Here is a 16,308-nt window from a genome sequence, read left to right on the forward strand (position 1 = left end):
ATCGGGGCCCTTTTGCTACAGCTGCTGCAGCCGCTACCTGCAGCTGTACCTTTTTGGCTTTCTGGTCTGCAGCAGCTGTCGTTCACTCTGTTGCTGCTGTTTCGATGCAACAGTGCGATGAACAACACGGGCTGGGCTGACACCAAAAATTACCTATACGCCTTCCTCGTCGTTGACGCAGCCCTAGGTGAGACAGTACAGCAACAGAAGCAGAAGACAGCAGCAGCAAAGGCAGCTGCAGCAGAGGCCAATGGCGCCCCTGCTACCCCCTTTCCCTGCCACCAGTCGTAAGGCGACTCCTGGAGTTCATGGTGTAATGTCGCTTTATTTGTTTCTGTCCCCTTTTCTGGCCAATTAAGTGCATTGTGTATTACTTGGGGATTCCATATGTGATGTACATTATATATAATGTATTATAGTGGCTGCAAGCACTTCCTATGAGGCTCGTGAGGGCGTTGCTATTGGATTTTGAATGCGGGGCCCTTTTGACAGCTTTCGAGTGTTTTGTCTCTTGTTTGCTGCTGCAGCTCTGTTTGTCTCTTGCCTCCCTGCATGCACTCTTGGCAAGCGTGTGGGGCCCCTCTGTTCGCTGCAGTGGCTGCTGCACTGCTGCCTCCTTGCTCTTAAGCTTGCTGCTTGTCCCTTCGTGTGGCGTGTCTGGTGGCCAACAGGGGCCCACCCCCAGCCCCACAGGCTCTCTCATTTATACCGTACCTTCTCCTCGTCCGACAGAGCAAGTACGTGGGAAAAGAGTAAAACGTCAGCCTATTATTATCCCTATTCTAATAACACCAGTGCAAGTGGAGTCTCTGCTTGTCCTTTCTTGTTTCACTTCAGCTATCTACCTTGCAAGCTGCTGCATCTTCCTCACTCCCATCGTCTTTCTCTCTTTTGCCGCGTGCTCCTACCTCTACTCTAAAGCACCGTGGGCCCCCTGGGGGGCCCCCAGAGGGTCCATCGACGCCTCCACCTCTAAGACCCCGTGGGAGAAACGAGGGGCCCTCAGGGGCCCCAACGCCAACCGCTTGATGACTCTTGCAGACCTTACCTTGTCGCTTACCTTAGATCTGCTGGACTTGGCGGCTGCGTTTTCTTTAGCCTTGAGTGCGGGGCCCCCTCTTCTCTTAGATAGCTCAACTTTTCCTTTAGAGGGCATAATGTCTTTATGAAGTCACCTTGAGTTTAAGCAGCATAAGATAGCAGAGGCACCTCACATCACTTGTAGCACTAAACATATCCTTACAGTTTAAGCAACTGGAGGCCTTCGTAGCAGGATACCAGGAAGTCGTGAGGCTCCCTCGTGTTGCCCTGGTCTAGTGAGCTCCCCTCTTTATCTATAGGCATACCGCAGCGAGCAGATAAGCTAGCCAACCAGCCATCCAAATAGGCAACCAGCTTGCTAGCCAGCTAGATAGCTAGCCCGTTCGGGTGTCACTGCAAATTGCTGCTAGCTGCCCATTTATCTTTGTCCAGTTGTAGTAGGAAGCATCCCTCTACCTCGGTGATCCGCTGCTGCGCCAAATGGGTCCGTGCCTTGGGTGTCTCTGCAGCACTGCAACAGGATTATCGGGGGCCCCACAAACCATCCCAGGGCCCTTTATTGCCCTTCTCCAGTTGCATGTTGATGCTGCTTCCTGGTGCTCTCCTCCTCCTGGGATTTGCCTTCCCCGCGGAACTGCGAGTCCGCGGACCCCCGGGGCCCCCTGCGACCCTGGGCCCACCGGCCTTGGTGTCTCGAGGGAGTACAGCTTCCGTTGGTGGGCCCCCAAAGACCTCTTCTGAAGAGACCTCTTCCACACGGTGGGTGTTGAGCAGCAAGTCATGGGTCGGCTCAGATGTGTTTCTAACATCCAAATATGCATTCTTGGTGGGGTTGTTCCTCATAGACATTCCTGGGGTGACCTTTCGGTTAGCTGCGCTGCTGCAGGAGGGTCCCCTAGAGGGGGGGCCCCTTTTGTGCCCTTTGCTTCTCAAAAACTTCGTTTGGCTGGCGCTAAGACCCCTCCGCATGCACCAATGTGTGCTGGCAGAGAAGGAAGAGGCGCAGTGGTTCCAAAGAGAGGTCCTCACTGTAGCAGCAGACGCGTTGCTTCACCCTCCTGCTCCGGCTGCTGCGGACACAGCCGCAGCAGAGACCCCCTCCTTGTTCATGGGCCACCGTGGCCTTGCTTCTACTCCTCCACTTCCAAGAGCATCATTAGACGGAACTGCTGTACCTGCAGCAGCAAGAAGGAGGCCCCCAGACAAAAGGAGACAGGGTACCGCAAGAGGAGCCTCTCAACGAGGACGCGGGCAACGTAGACGTGAGTCTTTCAAACCTGAAGCAGCAGAATCAAGGGCGGTTGCTGCTGCTGCTGCAGCTGCTGTCCACGAGAGACAGCAAGCCTTCCTGTTACACCTCCTGGGTATGGATCCAACAACTTGCCCTACAAGCATAGAGCTGTCTCTTTGCTCCGCAGCCGCAGAAGCTAACGATGTGTTGATAGCAGGGCCAGGTTCGCCTGGGAGAGAAGAGGCCCGTTCTGCAGCAGCAACAGCAGCAGCAGAAGCAAAAGCACGGCGATCAGCTTCAACGCTCACAGACGTGCAGCAGCAGCGAACACACAGGAGGCCGCTGGAGGCTTTACTGACGTACAAACCCCGGCGCATCTTGAAATTGCTGGGGAAGCAGCATGAAGAGGCGCAAGGGGGTACCCACTCTGCAGCAGAAGCAGCAACAGTAGCAACAGGAGAAACGGCAGCTGCAACAGCAACAGCAGCAGCAGCTGCAGCGGCAAAAGGTGCAGGAGCTTCGAAGAAGCACTTAAGACCTATGTTACCCAAAGCCCTTACCCTTGAAAGACTAAGGAGACTCCACAAAGAAGGCATTAGGCCGGAGGGACTGCGCAGCTGCTTATCTGCTGCTCTTGAGTCTTCTGCTGCAGTAACAGCCTCCCATGACTCTTCAGCAGCGGCAGCAGCAGCAGCTGCTGCAGCAACCGCAAGGGAGAACGCAGCTGCAGCTGCAGCCAAAAAGGCTCCAGAAACAGCTGCAGCAGAAGCCCAAGCTCAAAGGCAACTGGGCAGGAGGCTTGGAGGGCGTTTGCTGTCTCTTCGTGTTCTTCCAGGCCGCCGCCGCTCTACCGTGCCTTCCCTGCTGCACCAAACCGAGCAGCAGCAACGGCGGCAGCAACAGAAGCAGCAACAGCAGCAGCAGGAAAAGCAGAAGCTGCAGCTGTCTGTACCGCTCCCTACTTGTCCTGTGCGTCTGCAGTCGTATCCAGGGACACCTGCCGATCCTTCCGAGGTGACAGTCTCTGTGACAAGTAGGGCAGGGTCTCCTTCTCTGTCTCTGCTGCAGTGTTCTTCTCTGTCGCCTTGCAACCGTGTTGCTGCGCTTCCTAAGGGGGGGAGGCCCCAGGGGCCCCCTGTTCATTCTCTCCAAGCCCCACATTTCAAACCACAACAGGTAAGGGGAGATGAGGCCCCTGGGCTGGGTCCTGCTGCTCGAAAGACACACAGGGGTCCCCCCGCTGTTGTAGGTAAATCCACCGAGGGCACTCCGCACAAACCGTTTGGGTGCCGTACTCCCGGAGGCCCCAGCCATAGTGTATCCTTAGCCCAGGCCTTCCTCAACCTACAGGCACAAGACAGCCAAGATTATGGAGACAGCGACACCTCAGAAGCAGCAGCAGCAACACCAGCACGGGCAGCAGAAGCAGTAACACCAGCAGCGGGGTGCCGCACCTGCAGTTCCATTTCCACTATCCACCCTCTTCCATACACCGACGAGGCACGGGCCGCTTTTGCTACAGCCGCTGCTGCTCCAGCTGTTGCAGCAGCAGCTGCTGCTGCAACAGCACATAGTGAACTCAAGACAAAGGACGGAGAAAATGTAGACACCCCAAATAACTGTTGCTGCTGCTCCTGGTTACTGCATCTGGGGAGGAGACAGCGAGAGGTTTCACAGCCGCAGCAGCAGCACCGCTCACAGCAGCAACACCACCAGCAGCAGCAGAATCGGCAGCAGCGGCGGTCCCGCGATATTATGGTACAGCACCTGCAGCAGGGCGTGGCGAAGGGGCATTCATCGTCGTACCCCTCTAAGCAGTTGATGGAGTCCCTGAGGAAGAGGCAGCAGCTGCTGCTGCAGCAGCAGCTCCCCCTTAAAGGTGTCGGCATAGGTGTGCTGCTTCATCGTTTGCTACGGCTATTGCTGTGTCCAAGGGGAAGGGGCTTCGCTGCTATAATAGACGACGGGGTATGCATGCAGCGCAAGCAGCAGCTGCTGTTGGCTGCTCTTGCTGCTGCACCCCACTTAGCGAAGCTGCTGCTGATCCTACGTCCTTTCCTGGGTCTGCTTCCTTTGCTCCAGCACTTGCAGCAGCCGCAGCAAGACGAGCAGCAGCCTGCCGATGGAGCAGCAGCACCCCGCAGCAACAGCGTAGATACAGTGGGGGGAGAAGGCAGTCTCCTGCTGCTCGTGCTGTTGTCCCTTCAGTTTTCAATGCAGTGTCTCCTCTACCTCTGCATCTCCCTACCCCTCCTTGATGTTTTATTTGTCTCCTTAGGGGGATGTCTGCGTTTAGCTTCTTTGCATGCGCTTCTGTTGACAGTAGAGACAGTAGGAAGAGGAGGAGGGTCTTCCTCGCTATATGTGGGCACCACCTTGGAGGGGGCCCCACAGACAGACCCCGCAGGGCCCCTGTCGGCAGCAGGAGACAACCAGCAACAAGCCATTGCCCCATTCGTGTTGCGGCTGCTGTTGTGTCTTCCCCCCGTCTTCGCTCTGCTTCAACTGCTGCTGCCCATATGCAGTCTCCTATGCCTTAGGCGCACTATATCCTGCTGTAAGCTGGTGCTGGTGCTGTTGCTGGTGCCTCTCTGCCGTTGCTACAGCAGACAATGCGCGTATTACACAGTCCCATGCCTTTGTTGGGTGCCTGCTGCAGCGTGCCGCAGGCGTGCAACAGCAGCAGCAGCTGCTGCTGCTTCGCAGCACCAGCAGCAGCAAGTAGCAAGGGGCAATGCACTTGGGAAGGTGACCCAAGGAACAGACGACCTGGCAACCCCTGCAGGGACAGCTGGTGTCCTGCTGCTGCTGCTGTGTAGCAACATGGGGGCCCCGCTTTCCCTGCATCCTCTTCTTATAGGGGGCCCCCTTATCCGCAGCGTGCGGCTTTGTGATCAGCTGCTGCAGCAGCACTTCTGCTCGTCGCTGCTGCTGCTGTGCTCACGCGGTGTCACCGCAGGCTGGGCCCCCGGACCTCTGCTGTTAGTAATACACCTTTGTTACTTCTGCTTCTGTTGCTTCTATTTGATGCTGTCTTGCAGTGTGCGGCTGCTGCAGCTGCGAAAACAGGAGCTGCTGCTGCAGTTGCAGCTGCTGATGCAGCCGGAGCAAGCACGGTCGCCGGCGTCCACAGAAGCGGCCGCAGCAGCCGCAGCTGCGGTTGCTGCATCCAACTTTAACGCTGCTACTTCTGCTGCTGCTGCTGCCCCAGGAGACAACTCCATGACAGGACGGAGAGCGCGAGCAGCGGCAGCAAGCGCAGCTGCAGCAGTCGCTGCTGCTGCTGCTGCTCCTCACCTCTCTCCCTACATTCTTCTTTCTGATGTGTGGAGACACCTCGAGATTGAGGGATTCTTCTCCTCTCCAGGTACGATTTGGCCCCCTTGTTGAGGTGATGCAGCAGCAGCAGGAGCAGCGGCAAGCACAAGACTGCAGCAACAGCAGCATCGGCTAAAAGCTGCAGCACCGACGCTTGGTTTCTAAACTCTACAGATCCCCGATAAACTCTACGCATTTAAGGCAACTCAACTCCTTTTAGCAAGCCCATATCCATTGACCAAGACCAGCAGCTGCTGCTGCTGCTACTGCAGGTCTGCTGCTGCTGCAGGTCCAGCTGCTGCTGCAGCAGAGGCATCCCCTGCAGAACAGCATTATTGCTGCTATAGTACAAGCCGCTAAAAGGGGCCATTAACTGTGCACAGGAAATGTTTAAAGCTCTGTTGGCTGGGGAATTGTATAGCTGGTGACCGGAGGCCTTTAAGCCTGCAGGGTGATTTTAGGGTTTAGGGTTTACGGTTTAGGGTTTAGGGTTTAGGGTTTAGGAAACAGTGTATAGCATTTAGGGTCTCATAAGTTTATTCTTAGACGGTCAAGACTCCAGAATTTCTTTGCCAGTAACCCTCCGCAGTCTCGAGGCCTTGCTGAAGGCAGCAGCAACAAGGCAAGGAGTCCCTGCTGCTCGTGTTGCTGCTGCTGCTGCTGCTGCAACTGCAGCAGCCTTGGAATAGGCCGTTGGGCGATCTGGTTCAGAAAGGACATTCCTTTTTATTCGTAAAAGAAACACAGATGTACCTCACGACTACTACTAACAACACAGTAGCAAATCAACTGCTGCAGCTGATTCAGCCGCCGCTGCTGCAGCTGCAGCAGCTACACAGCTGCTGCTGCGTACGGTGTGGAGCACAGCAATCGGCAAAAGAGTCTTATCCTGGTTCGTCAACACATGGCCTGGGCCCGTTGGGTCTGTTAAACCTGTTGCAGTTCTTGTTGCTGTTGTTGCTGCTGTTACAGCAGCAGCAACAACAGCAGCAGCAGCAGCAGAGAGCACAGCACTGCGTTAGCTGCTTCAGAGAACCGTAGGCCTGTGTCTGTAAAAGCAGCATAGGAAGTTTAGTGCTGCAAATAAAGACAAAAGAAACAACCCCCCCACCCCCCTTAGGGCCCCTGGCTAGTTGCCAAGGGGGCCTCCTAGGGTACCCTTAGACACCTTAAGACACTTTAGGATGCCTCTACCCAAATATATGATTCAAATGACCTTTTCAAACACACAATAGAGCCCCCCCTATAAGAACCCCGTATAAGACACCCTAGGGGCCCCCTAAGGGCCGCACAAGGGCCCCTTATTGGCCCGCAACGGTCCTCAAGGGGGCTCGCAAGGGTCTAGGGTTTACTATTTAGGGTTTACTATGCTTGCGAGTCTCGTAAATGAGCTCGGGGGCCCATGAGGCCTCTTGAGGGCCCCTACATCCCCATGGGGGGCCCACCGTGTGAGCCCGTGGGATGCCCCCACCGGGGGGAGGGCCTCTATGGGCCCCTTAAGGGTTCTGTAAGCGACCCTAAGACGAGGCTGTTGGCTGTATTGACAGTCCCGTCTGCAGCAGTAGAGACTTTAGTTGATTGTGAGGGCAAAATGTCAATAATACGAGTAGGGGGTTTGGAGATCTGCAGAAAGATGCACAAAAAGGCACGTGGTGCTGCTAATGCTGTAACTGCTGCAGTGTAGTGGTGCAGCAAGGACAGCAACTGCTGCCGCAGTGCTGTTTCTGCTTAATTTAAAAAAATTAAATTTAAAGAGGACTTTGTGCACCTCATTGCAGTAGACAAGGAGTGTCTTGCGTGTTGCATTGCCATCCTTTCCCTACTGCGTATAGCAGCAGCAACGATAGAAATAGCAGCAACAACAAATGCAGCACCAACAGCAGCAACAGCAGATGCATCACAATGGGGGAGAAGAATGAGGCTTGCCTTAGAGCGTGTTGGCTGGCGGCTTGGTATCTTTGTACTGTCTCCTGTCTCTGTCTCCTCATCAACATAATAATATTCATATACAACTTCTGCTTCCTCGTAGGCCTCCACTACAGTCTTAGCTGTCTCCAACGCATCGCTAAACTCCCCTTCCTCCAGCCCTTCTCCCACGTACCTGTACGTACACAACAAGTAGCAATAGCCTCTACTTGGCTCCCAGCAGCAACAGCTGCAGCAGCAACGGCAGCAGTAGGATAAGCTTCTGCTGCTGCACAAGAAGAGGCCTTTCGTTACTATGACACCCGACACCACAAGCAACGGGAAAGAACGTGGTGAACTCATAAATGCTGGATGTGGGGTTTAGTGTCAAGGGTTTAGGGTATAGGATTTGCCTGAAGACGAATGCCCTCTTGGCCAGCATTTTGTTAGCCTCTTGTACAGTGCGGTTTATCTGTATTGCGTTGGCTGTGTGGTTAGCGAGAAGACAGCAGGCTTTAGTGGGGGCCCCCAGGGGCCCCCCTGCTGGGGTACAGGGTCTTTGAGGAGACAGCGATGCCTTAAAGCCTGTGGGTATCCAATCAACAAAAGTGGCCTCCTTGCTTGCTTTAATGGCTAATAGGGCCTCCTGTACCTCTCCAGCTGTTACTGCACCTCTGAGTAGGCACAAGAAAGCAGCAATAAGAAGGGTAAAAAAGACAATGAAAATGGCAACAGAAGAAGAATAAAAATGGGCAAGAATAACAAAAAACAGACAAATAAATACAAAGACAACGATTTTAAACTAATTGGCATCGAGTACACCTGTATACGACAACCAGGAAGAGGAGCAAACACGTTGCAGCAACAGCAGCAGCAGCAACAACAGCAGCAGCAACGGAAGCAGCAACAGCAGCAGCAACAGCAGACCTGTACAGGAGGTTGGCAGTTAAGAACATGCCTTCTGCATGCAGAGCAGAGAAGAGGGACTGTCTCTGTTTGAATACAGCAAATGTTATTTCTCTGGTGGACTCTTTAAGAAAAGGCATAAGGGCAGAGGAGACAAAAGGGGCATAAGAAGCAGATAGGCAAGAAAGAGCAGGAAGAGGAATAGAATTGTTTAAGAGTCCCTCTAATCCGCAGGTAGCAGCAGAAGGAAAGCGAAGAGACAGTGTAGCACCTGCAGATAAGAAAGAAAGGGGAAAATAACAAGGAAATACCTTTAACTGTATCCCCAATTGTCTCCTTTTGTACAAGTGTCTCCTTTGCATATCCGAACAACGACACATGCAGCAGCAACGGCAGCAGAACTACAGCCCCGATGCTGCTGCAAGGGGATAAAAGGGGACGAAAAGCGTTGGATAAGACAGACAGTATAAAAGGAGACAGAGAGTATAAAGGAGACAGACAGTACCAAAAAAAAGAGACAGAGAATATAAAGAAGGCAAAATAAAAAGGGACAAACTTACTTGATAAGACCTGAGCAATAATATAATTTAAATCAGCAGTAAAAGGAGACCGAGAGGAGACTGCCTTAGAGAAGAGAGAGCTAATAGCAGCATTATCCATAAGAAGTGCCCCCCCTTTTCTTTCTACTACTCCCCTAAGAGAGAGTAAGGCATTATAAGGTTCTAGACAGCTAGCTGTATAGCTAGCTGTACGGCTAGCTGTCTGGCTAGCTCCCTGGCTAGCTACAGGGGTTGATGGCCATAGGGGCACCTCTAATAAGGGTACCTTAGGGGCCTCCTCATTCATAAACGTAAGAATCTCCTCACCAAAACCAGAACCAGTACCACCCCCCAAGGAACGCATGCATAAAACCCCTGTACACACACAAACCCTAAACCCTTAACCCTAAACCCTTGGGGTGGAAACAGTGCGATTTTCGAGTCAACGATAGAGTGCAGGGTTTGTGGGACTGGCTAGGGTTTAGCGTGCTGACGGTTTTAGGGCCTCCAATTGATGGTATGAATCGTAAATACAACTGCCTCTACATTAGGGTTTAGGGTTTAGTGTTTAGGGTTTGCTTGCCTCCTGGCTTATCTGTGTCCTCTAGCTGGAGTCTAAGGGCCTCCTCCGCAAGGGATCGGATGGGATCGGCCGATCCCAGACGTCGTCCCCTTGGATAGAGGCACCCACCATCCTCTTTTCCTGTAACGAAGCATTGAGGGGAGAAGAGACCCCCTAAGCAACTATGCAATAGGGTGTCTCTACACTCGTAGTCTAAGTCAAGCAAGACGCAGCTGAAGCAGCAACAGCAACAACAGCAGCAGCAGCAGCAAATGCAGAAGCCTAGAGGCAAGCAAAAGCAGCAAGAGCCACATTCACAGCAGCAGCAACAAATACGCGCCACCAGCAGCAGGAGACGCAGCAAAAGCACAGCCTGCTGCAAAAATGCAGTACAGAACGGAGCAGCCCGAGGAGTACATAAAGAGACAAAAAGACAAGAGACAAAAGGAGACAGACGAGACTAGACAATCGAAAAGTAGACACTTAAGAGAAGGAGATTGACGGCCCCTTGGGCCTACAAGACAAGACGAGACGAGATAGGGGAGAAGAGACGGGGAGAGGAGACAGTACATTAGCAACTAGCAGCAAATCCTTAGCTGTAGTTTTGTTTATCTTAAGCAAAGGACGTAGAGACTAGGGTTTAGGGTTTATTCGTGACTAGGGTTTAGGGTTTGTTAGAGACTACGGTTAAGGGTTTAATAAGAATTAGGGTGTAGGGTTTTATTGAGCCTAGGGTTACGTTAATAGACACCAACATTTATGGTTTATATGACTAAACATACCGGGGGACTCTCTTGCCTGTGTCTGTCTCTGAGAAAAAAGTGTCTGCAGCGTTTGGTACCCTGTCGGTTGCCTCGGGGGCCCCTAGGGGGGCCCCGAGTCCCCCGAGTCCCCCTGGGATCAACGACGGGACCCATGGGGCCCCGGGGACACCTAAGTGAGCGTCTTTTAGAGGCGGAACCCACGTAGGGGGGCCAAGAGACCCACAAAAAGCATCCTGTCTAAGGAAGCCCTCATAGTTAAGACCCTGCTCATCTAGCAGCAAGTCCCATAGAGCAGCACCGCTGCGTAGGCCTGCTTGACCAAGGTGTAAGGAAATGATTTGTCGCACCATTTGGGGCTTGAATTGCATGCAAAGACGACTTAATAAATAAAATATTGTAAAAGAGAGATTAAAGAGGAGAAGAAAGAGCCATTGAAGTCCTATGGAAGCCACTGGTTTAACCACTGGGCCTGCAAGGCGCAGCAGCAGCAGCTGCAGCTGCAGCAACGGCAGCAAAACAGAACGAAATCTGATGAGGTGCCACTCAAGAAGAATAAAACAAAGAAAATAAATGCAAAATAAAATATAGAAGCTCACGAATAAGCTCATACGGGGTCCCACGAGCCACTGCAGCATCAGCATCAGCATCAGCAGCAGCAGCAGATCGAGAGGCTGGGTGCCTCGTGGGCCAGGAGGGGCCCACCTTCCTGCTGCTCCGCTGCATAATAGGGGTTAAATAGAGATTAAATGATTAAAATGCATTACTTTATTTATTACTTTCTTTTATTAACTCTTTAACATTGAATATGTCTGTTATTATGCATAGGTAACCATCTAGCAAGGGGAGGGGCCCCTTGACGGCTGCTAGAGGGGGATCACTGCATGCATCAGCATAAATCTTTTTGTCACGTCGATCTTGCATGCATTAACTCTCCTGCTGCTTGTGCTTCTTCTGTTGCTGCTGTTGCTGTTGCTGTTGCTGCTGCTTCTGCTGCTGGTGATGCTTGTGGTGCCTCTTCTGCTGCACACATGCTGCAACTGCATGTGCTAATATTCGCCCAGCATCTAAAGAAAAACAAGGAAAATAAACAAAGAAGCAGGCACTTGTTTAGTCCTGTAGGGGGCCCCAGTGGAGTTGGGGGCCCCAGTAATATTGGGGGGCCCCCTCGTGCTGTTTCTGTGTAACTCGTGAAGAGCCCCAATTGTTATGTAGGGGGCATACGTTGCCGTATGCTTTGGGCCCCTTATATATCTATAGACAACCGCCTACAGCAGCAAGAGCAGCGGCAAGTCTATGGCTGGCTGCGCAGCAGCAGCCAATTGAGTGCAGCGGCAGCACGTAAGCCCTAGCTGATGAGTACAACTTAAAAGTGGACCCTTTAGGGGCCTTTCTGTTGTATAGACACACATAGTCTTATGTATTCATACACAAAAGGAAATAAACCCTGTGTGGGTCCCAATAGGGGGCCCATGGGGGACGGGGGGCCCCTATTGGGGCATTGGGCCCCCAAAGTCTTAAACGGATTTCTAGGAAACCAAACCAACCATAGAAGGAGGCCTTAAAAGGCCATAGGGGCCCCTTGGGGCCCCTTGCGAGCCCCTCAGTGGGTACGCTTGACGCATAAGGGGTCCCCAGGGCTCCCTAGAGGGCTTTTGCCAGGATTTTGTGGGGTCTTGGGGGCCCCTGTGAGGTTCTACGGCCGCACAGGAGGCCCCACTATAAGCCAGAGGGTATTAATGGGGGAGGCAGGGGGCCCCACTATAGGGGTTTAAAAGGTTTAGTAGCACCCAAAAAGAGCAGATGATTGAGGGGCCCCAGGGGCCCCTCATTCCGCACCTAACTTTGTTAATTCCTTAAGGAATTCGCATGGGGGTACAAACTCAGTAGAGCCGAAGATAATCTGAGGAGACACAGCATAGAGAGGGAGCCCCTTAATGGCCTGCTGCAGCAGCAGCAGGTGTTGCTGCTGCAGGGTTTATTGCTGCTGCTGGTTATTGTTTCATCTCACGAGAGGCGTATACACAGCAGCAGCAACAGCAGCAGCAGAAGGAGCAACAACAGTAGCAGCAGCACCAGCAGCAGAAATACTCACTTGTTTCTGTGTCTTAGCAGCAAGCTCGCGTACTGCTGCTGCTTCTACATAAGAGGCCCCCCCTACAACAAAGACGATTGCTTGTCTAACAGGTGGTGCTCTGTTGGCTGTCCCTCCAGGGGAGACAGTTGTACTAGATGTACCTGATGACTGCTGTCCCCTCTGCAGCGGACACAGCAGCAGCAGCAGCAGCAGCAGTAGAAGCAGTAAGCGCAGCACACTGGGGGAACCAGACGCAATAGCAGCAGCAGCAACAGGAACAGCAGCAGCAGCGACCCCAGCGGATTGCAGGAGAATCCACAGCAGCATCAGCAGCAGCAGGTTGTCTATTATATGTTTTACAGTATAAGAGGAGGAAAGAAGACAGTTTGTTCTTAAGTGTCTCCTTTGCATACCCGCAAGTTAATTAACTGTCTCCCTGGTTCCTCCTGTCCCCCTAACAGTCTCTCTAGTAACTGTGTTATAGGAGAAGAACGCCGCACCAATAAGTTCTTAACCCCCTGCAGCAGCAGCAGCAGCAACAGCAGCAGCAGCAACAGCAGCAGCAGCAGAGGGATGTGTTGCAAGACAAAAGACACCACATTCCGGAGACAAAAGGAGACAGCAAAATAATACAGCAAAAGGAGACACTAAAAGGAGACAGTATAAAAGGAGACCAAGGAGACAGTATAGAAAAGGGGACAGTATAAAAAAGGAGACAGTATAAAAAGGGAGAGGAGACAGTATAAAAGGAGACAGAATAAAAAAGGAGACAGTATAAAAGGAGACAGCAGACAGTACCTGTAGGAGTCCTCTTCCCTTATCTAAGAATTTAGATCCAATTCCTTCTAATGCTGTTGATGCAGAGGAGACACCTGAGGAGACAGCTGCTTGCTGCTGCCCTAAGTCTATAGAGCGGAAGGCCTACAGCAAAGGAGATAAAAGGAGACAAGGAAGGGGAACAATTAAAGGGGACAGGACAAGGAGAAAGGAAAAGGAGACAGGAAAAGGAGACAGGAAATAGAGACAGGAAAAGGAGACAGGAAAAGGAGACAGTTATTTTTTACGCTGAATTTAGTAAGGAATTGTAAAGGGAAGACAGACGAAGACAAAGAAAGGAGACAAGAGGAGACAAAAAGGAGACAAAAAGGAGACAAAAAGGAGACAGTTATTCTTACGCTGAATTTCGTAAGGAATCGTAAAGAGGAGACATCTGCGCCTTGTGCCTCCAAGATAGACACAAGAGACTCAAAGGAAGACTTAGGGTAAGAGGCTGCATGCATATAAAAAGGAGACACTTATAAGGAGATGCAGCAGCAGCAGCAACTAGCAGCAGCAGCAGCAACAACAACAACAGCAGCAGCAGTAACAGCCCTCTAAGGTGGAGACAAGAGATGCAAAGGAAGAATTAGGGTAAGAGGCTGCATGCATATAAAAAGGAGACACTTATACAGGAACGCAGCATCAGCAGCAGCAACTAGCAGCAGCAGCAACAGCAGCAAGAGCAGCAGGAGGAGCAGCAACAGCAGGAGGAGCAGCAACAGCAGCAGGAACAATAATCTTACGTCTAGATAGATATAAACAAGCAAGGAGACGAATTTTATCATCAATAGTACCAGGAGATTCATTAAGGAGACACTTTTTTATTGTATTTGTTATAACTGTCTCCCTTTCTTGTTGTATACTTTGCTCTAATTCAAAGTAACTGAATAAACATATATTATTTATTTATTTATTTATTTATTTAATTTATTTATTTAATTTATTTATTTAATTTATTTATTTAATTTATTTATTTAATTTATTTATTAGTTAATTAATAGGTAGATAGATAGGAAAACGCAAGGAGACAACACAAGGAACGGCACAGAGAGACATAAAAAAGGAGACAATAAAAAGGAGACAAATAAAAGGAGACAATAAAAAGGAGACAAATAAAAGGAGACAATAAAAAGGAGACAGTAAAGGGGAGACAATAAAAAGGAGACAATAAAAAGGAGACAATAAAAAGGAGACAATAAAAAGGAGACAATAAAAAGGAGACAAATAAAAGGAGACAACAAGAAGGAGACAAACAAAAGGAGACAATAAAAAGGAGACAAAAGAAAACAATGAAAAGGAGACAATAAGAAGGAGACAGTAGGAAGGAGACAATAAGGAGACAGTAAGAAGGAGACAATAAGAAGGAGACAGTTCTTACCGATCTAATTCTCTATCCTTAATAGAGGAGACAAGAGAAGTAGCAATAGTTGTATGTGCATCTAATGATCTTTTTTTATCCGCTAAATCAGGTAAGACATCTACTGCCTTAAGAATGTCCGAAGAAATATCACCCTCTATTATACACAAACCCTAAACCCTAAACCCTAAACCCTAAACCCTAAACCCTAAACCCTAAACCCTAAAACCTAGGAAGAGAAATAATAACTCAACAATAAACACGATAAAGACACACTACTATTAATTAAGATTGTTAATAACAAGACAACCGTACAGGTACAAAGTACTAAACCCTAGACATAAACACTACAAACCCTCCCTAAACCCTAAAACCTGTAAATGCCTCCCTAGGGTTTAGGGTTTTCGAGTCACACAAGTGTGGTGGGCTCTGCAGGCTCTCCAGGATACGCGCTAACTCAACGGTGCACTAGGGTTTAGGGTTTAGGGTTTACCTGGTTGGGAGAAAGCGTCTTGTGGTCTCCCCCCCACCTTAGCTAACTCTGCGTTATACTCCGTCAGCATTTGGCTAACAGCAGCAGCAGCAACAGGGAAGGGAGAGAAGGCGTGGTCCCGCCAGAATACATCGCGCCTGCACAAACCCTAAACTCTAAACCCTAAACCCTAAACCCTTAAGCCCCAACCCTAAACCCTAAACCCTAGATAAGGCGCTAATTGCAAACCCTCTTCGTCCCTATAGGCATCATAACAGCTGCTACACCACTGCCATGCAAGTGATTGTCGCATCTCCAAAACCCTAAACCCTAAACCCTAAACCCTAAACCCTCGAAGTCATACTTCTCTAGATCGAATGTCTTTGTAGTTGGTGGTTTTCCTCCTTCGCCTGGTGTTGTCACTGTCACCCTATTCAACCTAAGGCAACAAGAGCAGAGGTACAGAGAGACACTGGCTAGCTAGCTAGCTAGCTGGGTAGCTAGCTAGCTAGTTAGGCTAGGGAGCAGCTAGCTGCCAAGCAATAGAGGTATGAGGGTAAATTCCCTGCATTATGCAGAGACTCGAGCTAAGAGAAACTAGGTGTCTAGCTAGCTAGCCAACAAGCAAACCAGCTAGCTAGCTAGCTAGCTAGCTGTTGGCTAAGAGGAGTGCATAGTACCTCAATTCAAGGAGGTCATGTATAAGGGCCCCATACAGCCATGTGTGCTGCAGCATCGTCAGCAAGTCAAAGTCCCTGTCCTGCAGCAGCAGCAGCAGCAGCAGCAGCAGCAGCAAGAGCAGCAGCAACAGCAAAACCAGGAGCAGTCAAGCTCAAGACTTTGGGGAACAGGGAAGATGTGTACTGCAGCAGCAATTGCTGCTGCATGTGCTGCTGCTGCTGCATGTGCTGCTGCTGCTGCATGTGCTGCTTACTATAAGGATAAGAAGAGGCCTTGATAAGGAAGTAGCAGCAGAGCCAAACATATCCGAGAAAGCTTTAGGAGGAAGAGACTCTATTAACTCCTGCAGCGCATGCAACACAGCAGCAGCAGCAGTAGCAGCAGCAGCAGTAGCAGCAGCAAGTGTCTCCTTTTTACTGTCTCCTTTTAACTGTCTCCTTTTGTCTCCTTTTGTCTCCTTTTTTGTGTATATATTATTACCTGCAGTCTTAGTGCAACACTTCTTGCAGGGGAGGAGACAGAGGAGGGACAACTTATTATAGGTAATATACCTACATAAAAAGGAGACAATAATAATAAAAAGGAGACAATAATAATAAAAAGGAGACAATAATAATAAAAAGGAGACAATAATAATAA

At 50.6% G+C, this 16,308-nt stretch overlaps 4 protein-coding genes across 4 annotated transcripts; 1 reads left to right on the plus strand and 3 right to left on the minus strand.

The window, feature by feature from the left end:
* Positions 1-910: 910 nt before the first annotated feature.
* On the minus strand, positions 911-1,156 carry EMWEY_00030060 (hypothetical protein; the record flags this gene model as incomplete). Its single annotated transcript, XM_013481573.1, has 1 exon — positions 911-1,156. The coding sequence occupies one exon, from the start codon at positions 1,154-1,156 to the stop codon at positions 911-913; it is 246 nt and encodes an 81-aa protein (XP_013337027.1).
* A 468-nt stretch (positions 1,157-1,624) lies between these two features.
* Positions 1,625-4,997, plus strand: EMWEY_00030070 (hypothetical protein, conserved; the record flags this gene model as incomplete). The annotated part of the gene is made up of 2 exons (XM_013481574.1): positions 1,625-4,432; positions 4,932-4,997. 2 exons carry the CDS (start codon positions 1,625-1,627, stop codon positions 4,995-4,997), a joined length of 2,874 nt encoding a protein of 957 aa, XP_013337028.1.
* Positions 4,998-8,957: 3,960 nt separating this feature from the next.
* Positions 8,958-10,616, minus strand: EMWEY_00030080 (RE44641p, related; the record flags this gene model as incomplete). The annotated part of the gene is made up of 4 exons (XM_013481575.1): positions 8,958-8,971; positions 9,268-9,315; positions 9,632-9,735; positions 10,285-10,616. 4 exons carry the CDS (start codon positions 10,614-10,616, stop codon positions 8,958-8,960), a joined length of 498 nt encoding a protein of 165 aa, XP_013337029.1.
* Positions 10,617-14,533: 3,917 nt separating this feature from the next.
* Positions 14,534-16,012, minus strand: EMWEY_00030090 (sec1 family domain-containing protein, putative; the record flags this gene model as incomplete). The annotated part of the gene is made up of 4 exons (XM_013481576.1): positions 14,534-14,673; positions 15,010-15,146; positions 15,669-15,748; positions 15,923-16,012. Coding segments are annotated over 4 exons (447 nt in total), but the record flags the coding sequence as incomplete, so codon positions are not given.
* Between the last annotated feature and the right edge of the window lie 296 nt (positions 16,013-16,308).

The sequence above is a fragment of the Eimeria maxima genome, genomic scaffold (assembly GCF_000499605.1).
Source record: "Eimeria maxima Weybridge genomic scaffold, Emw_scaff359, whole genome shotgun sequence".
Lineage (NCBI taxonomy): Eukaryota > Apicomplexa > Conoidasida > Eucoccidiorida > Eimeriidae > Eimeria > Eimeria maxima.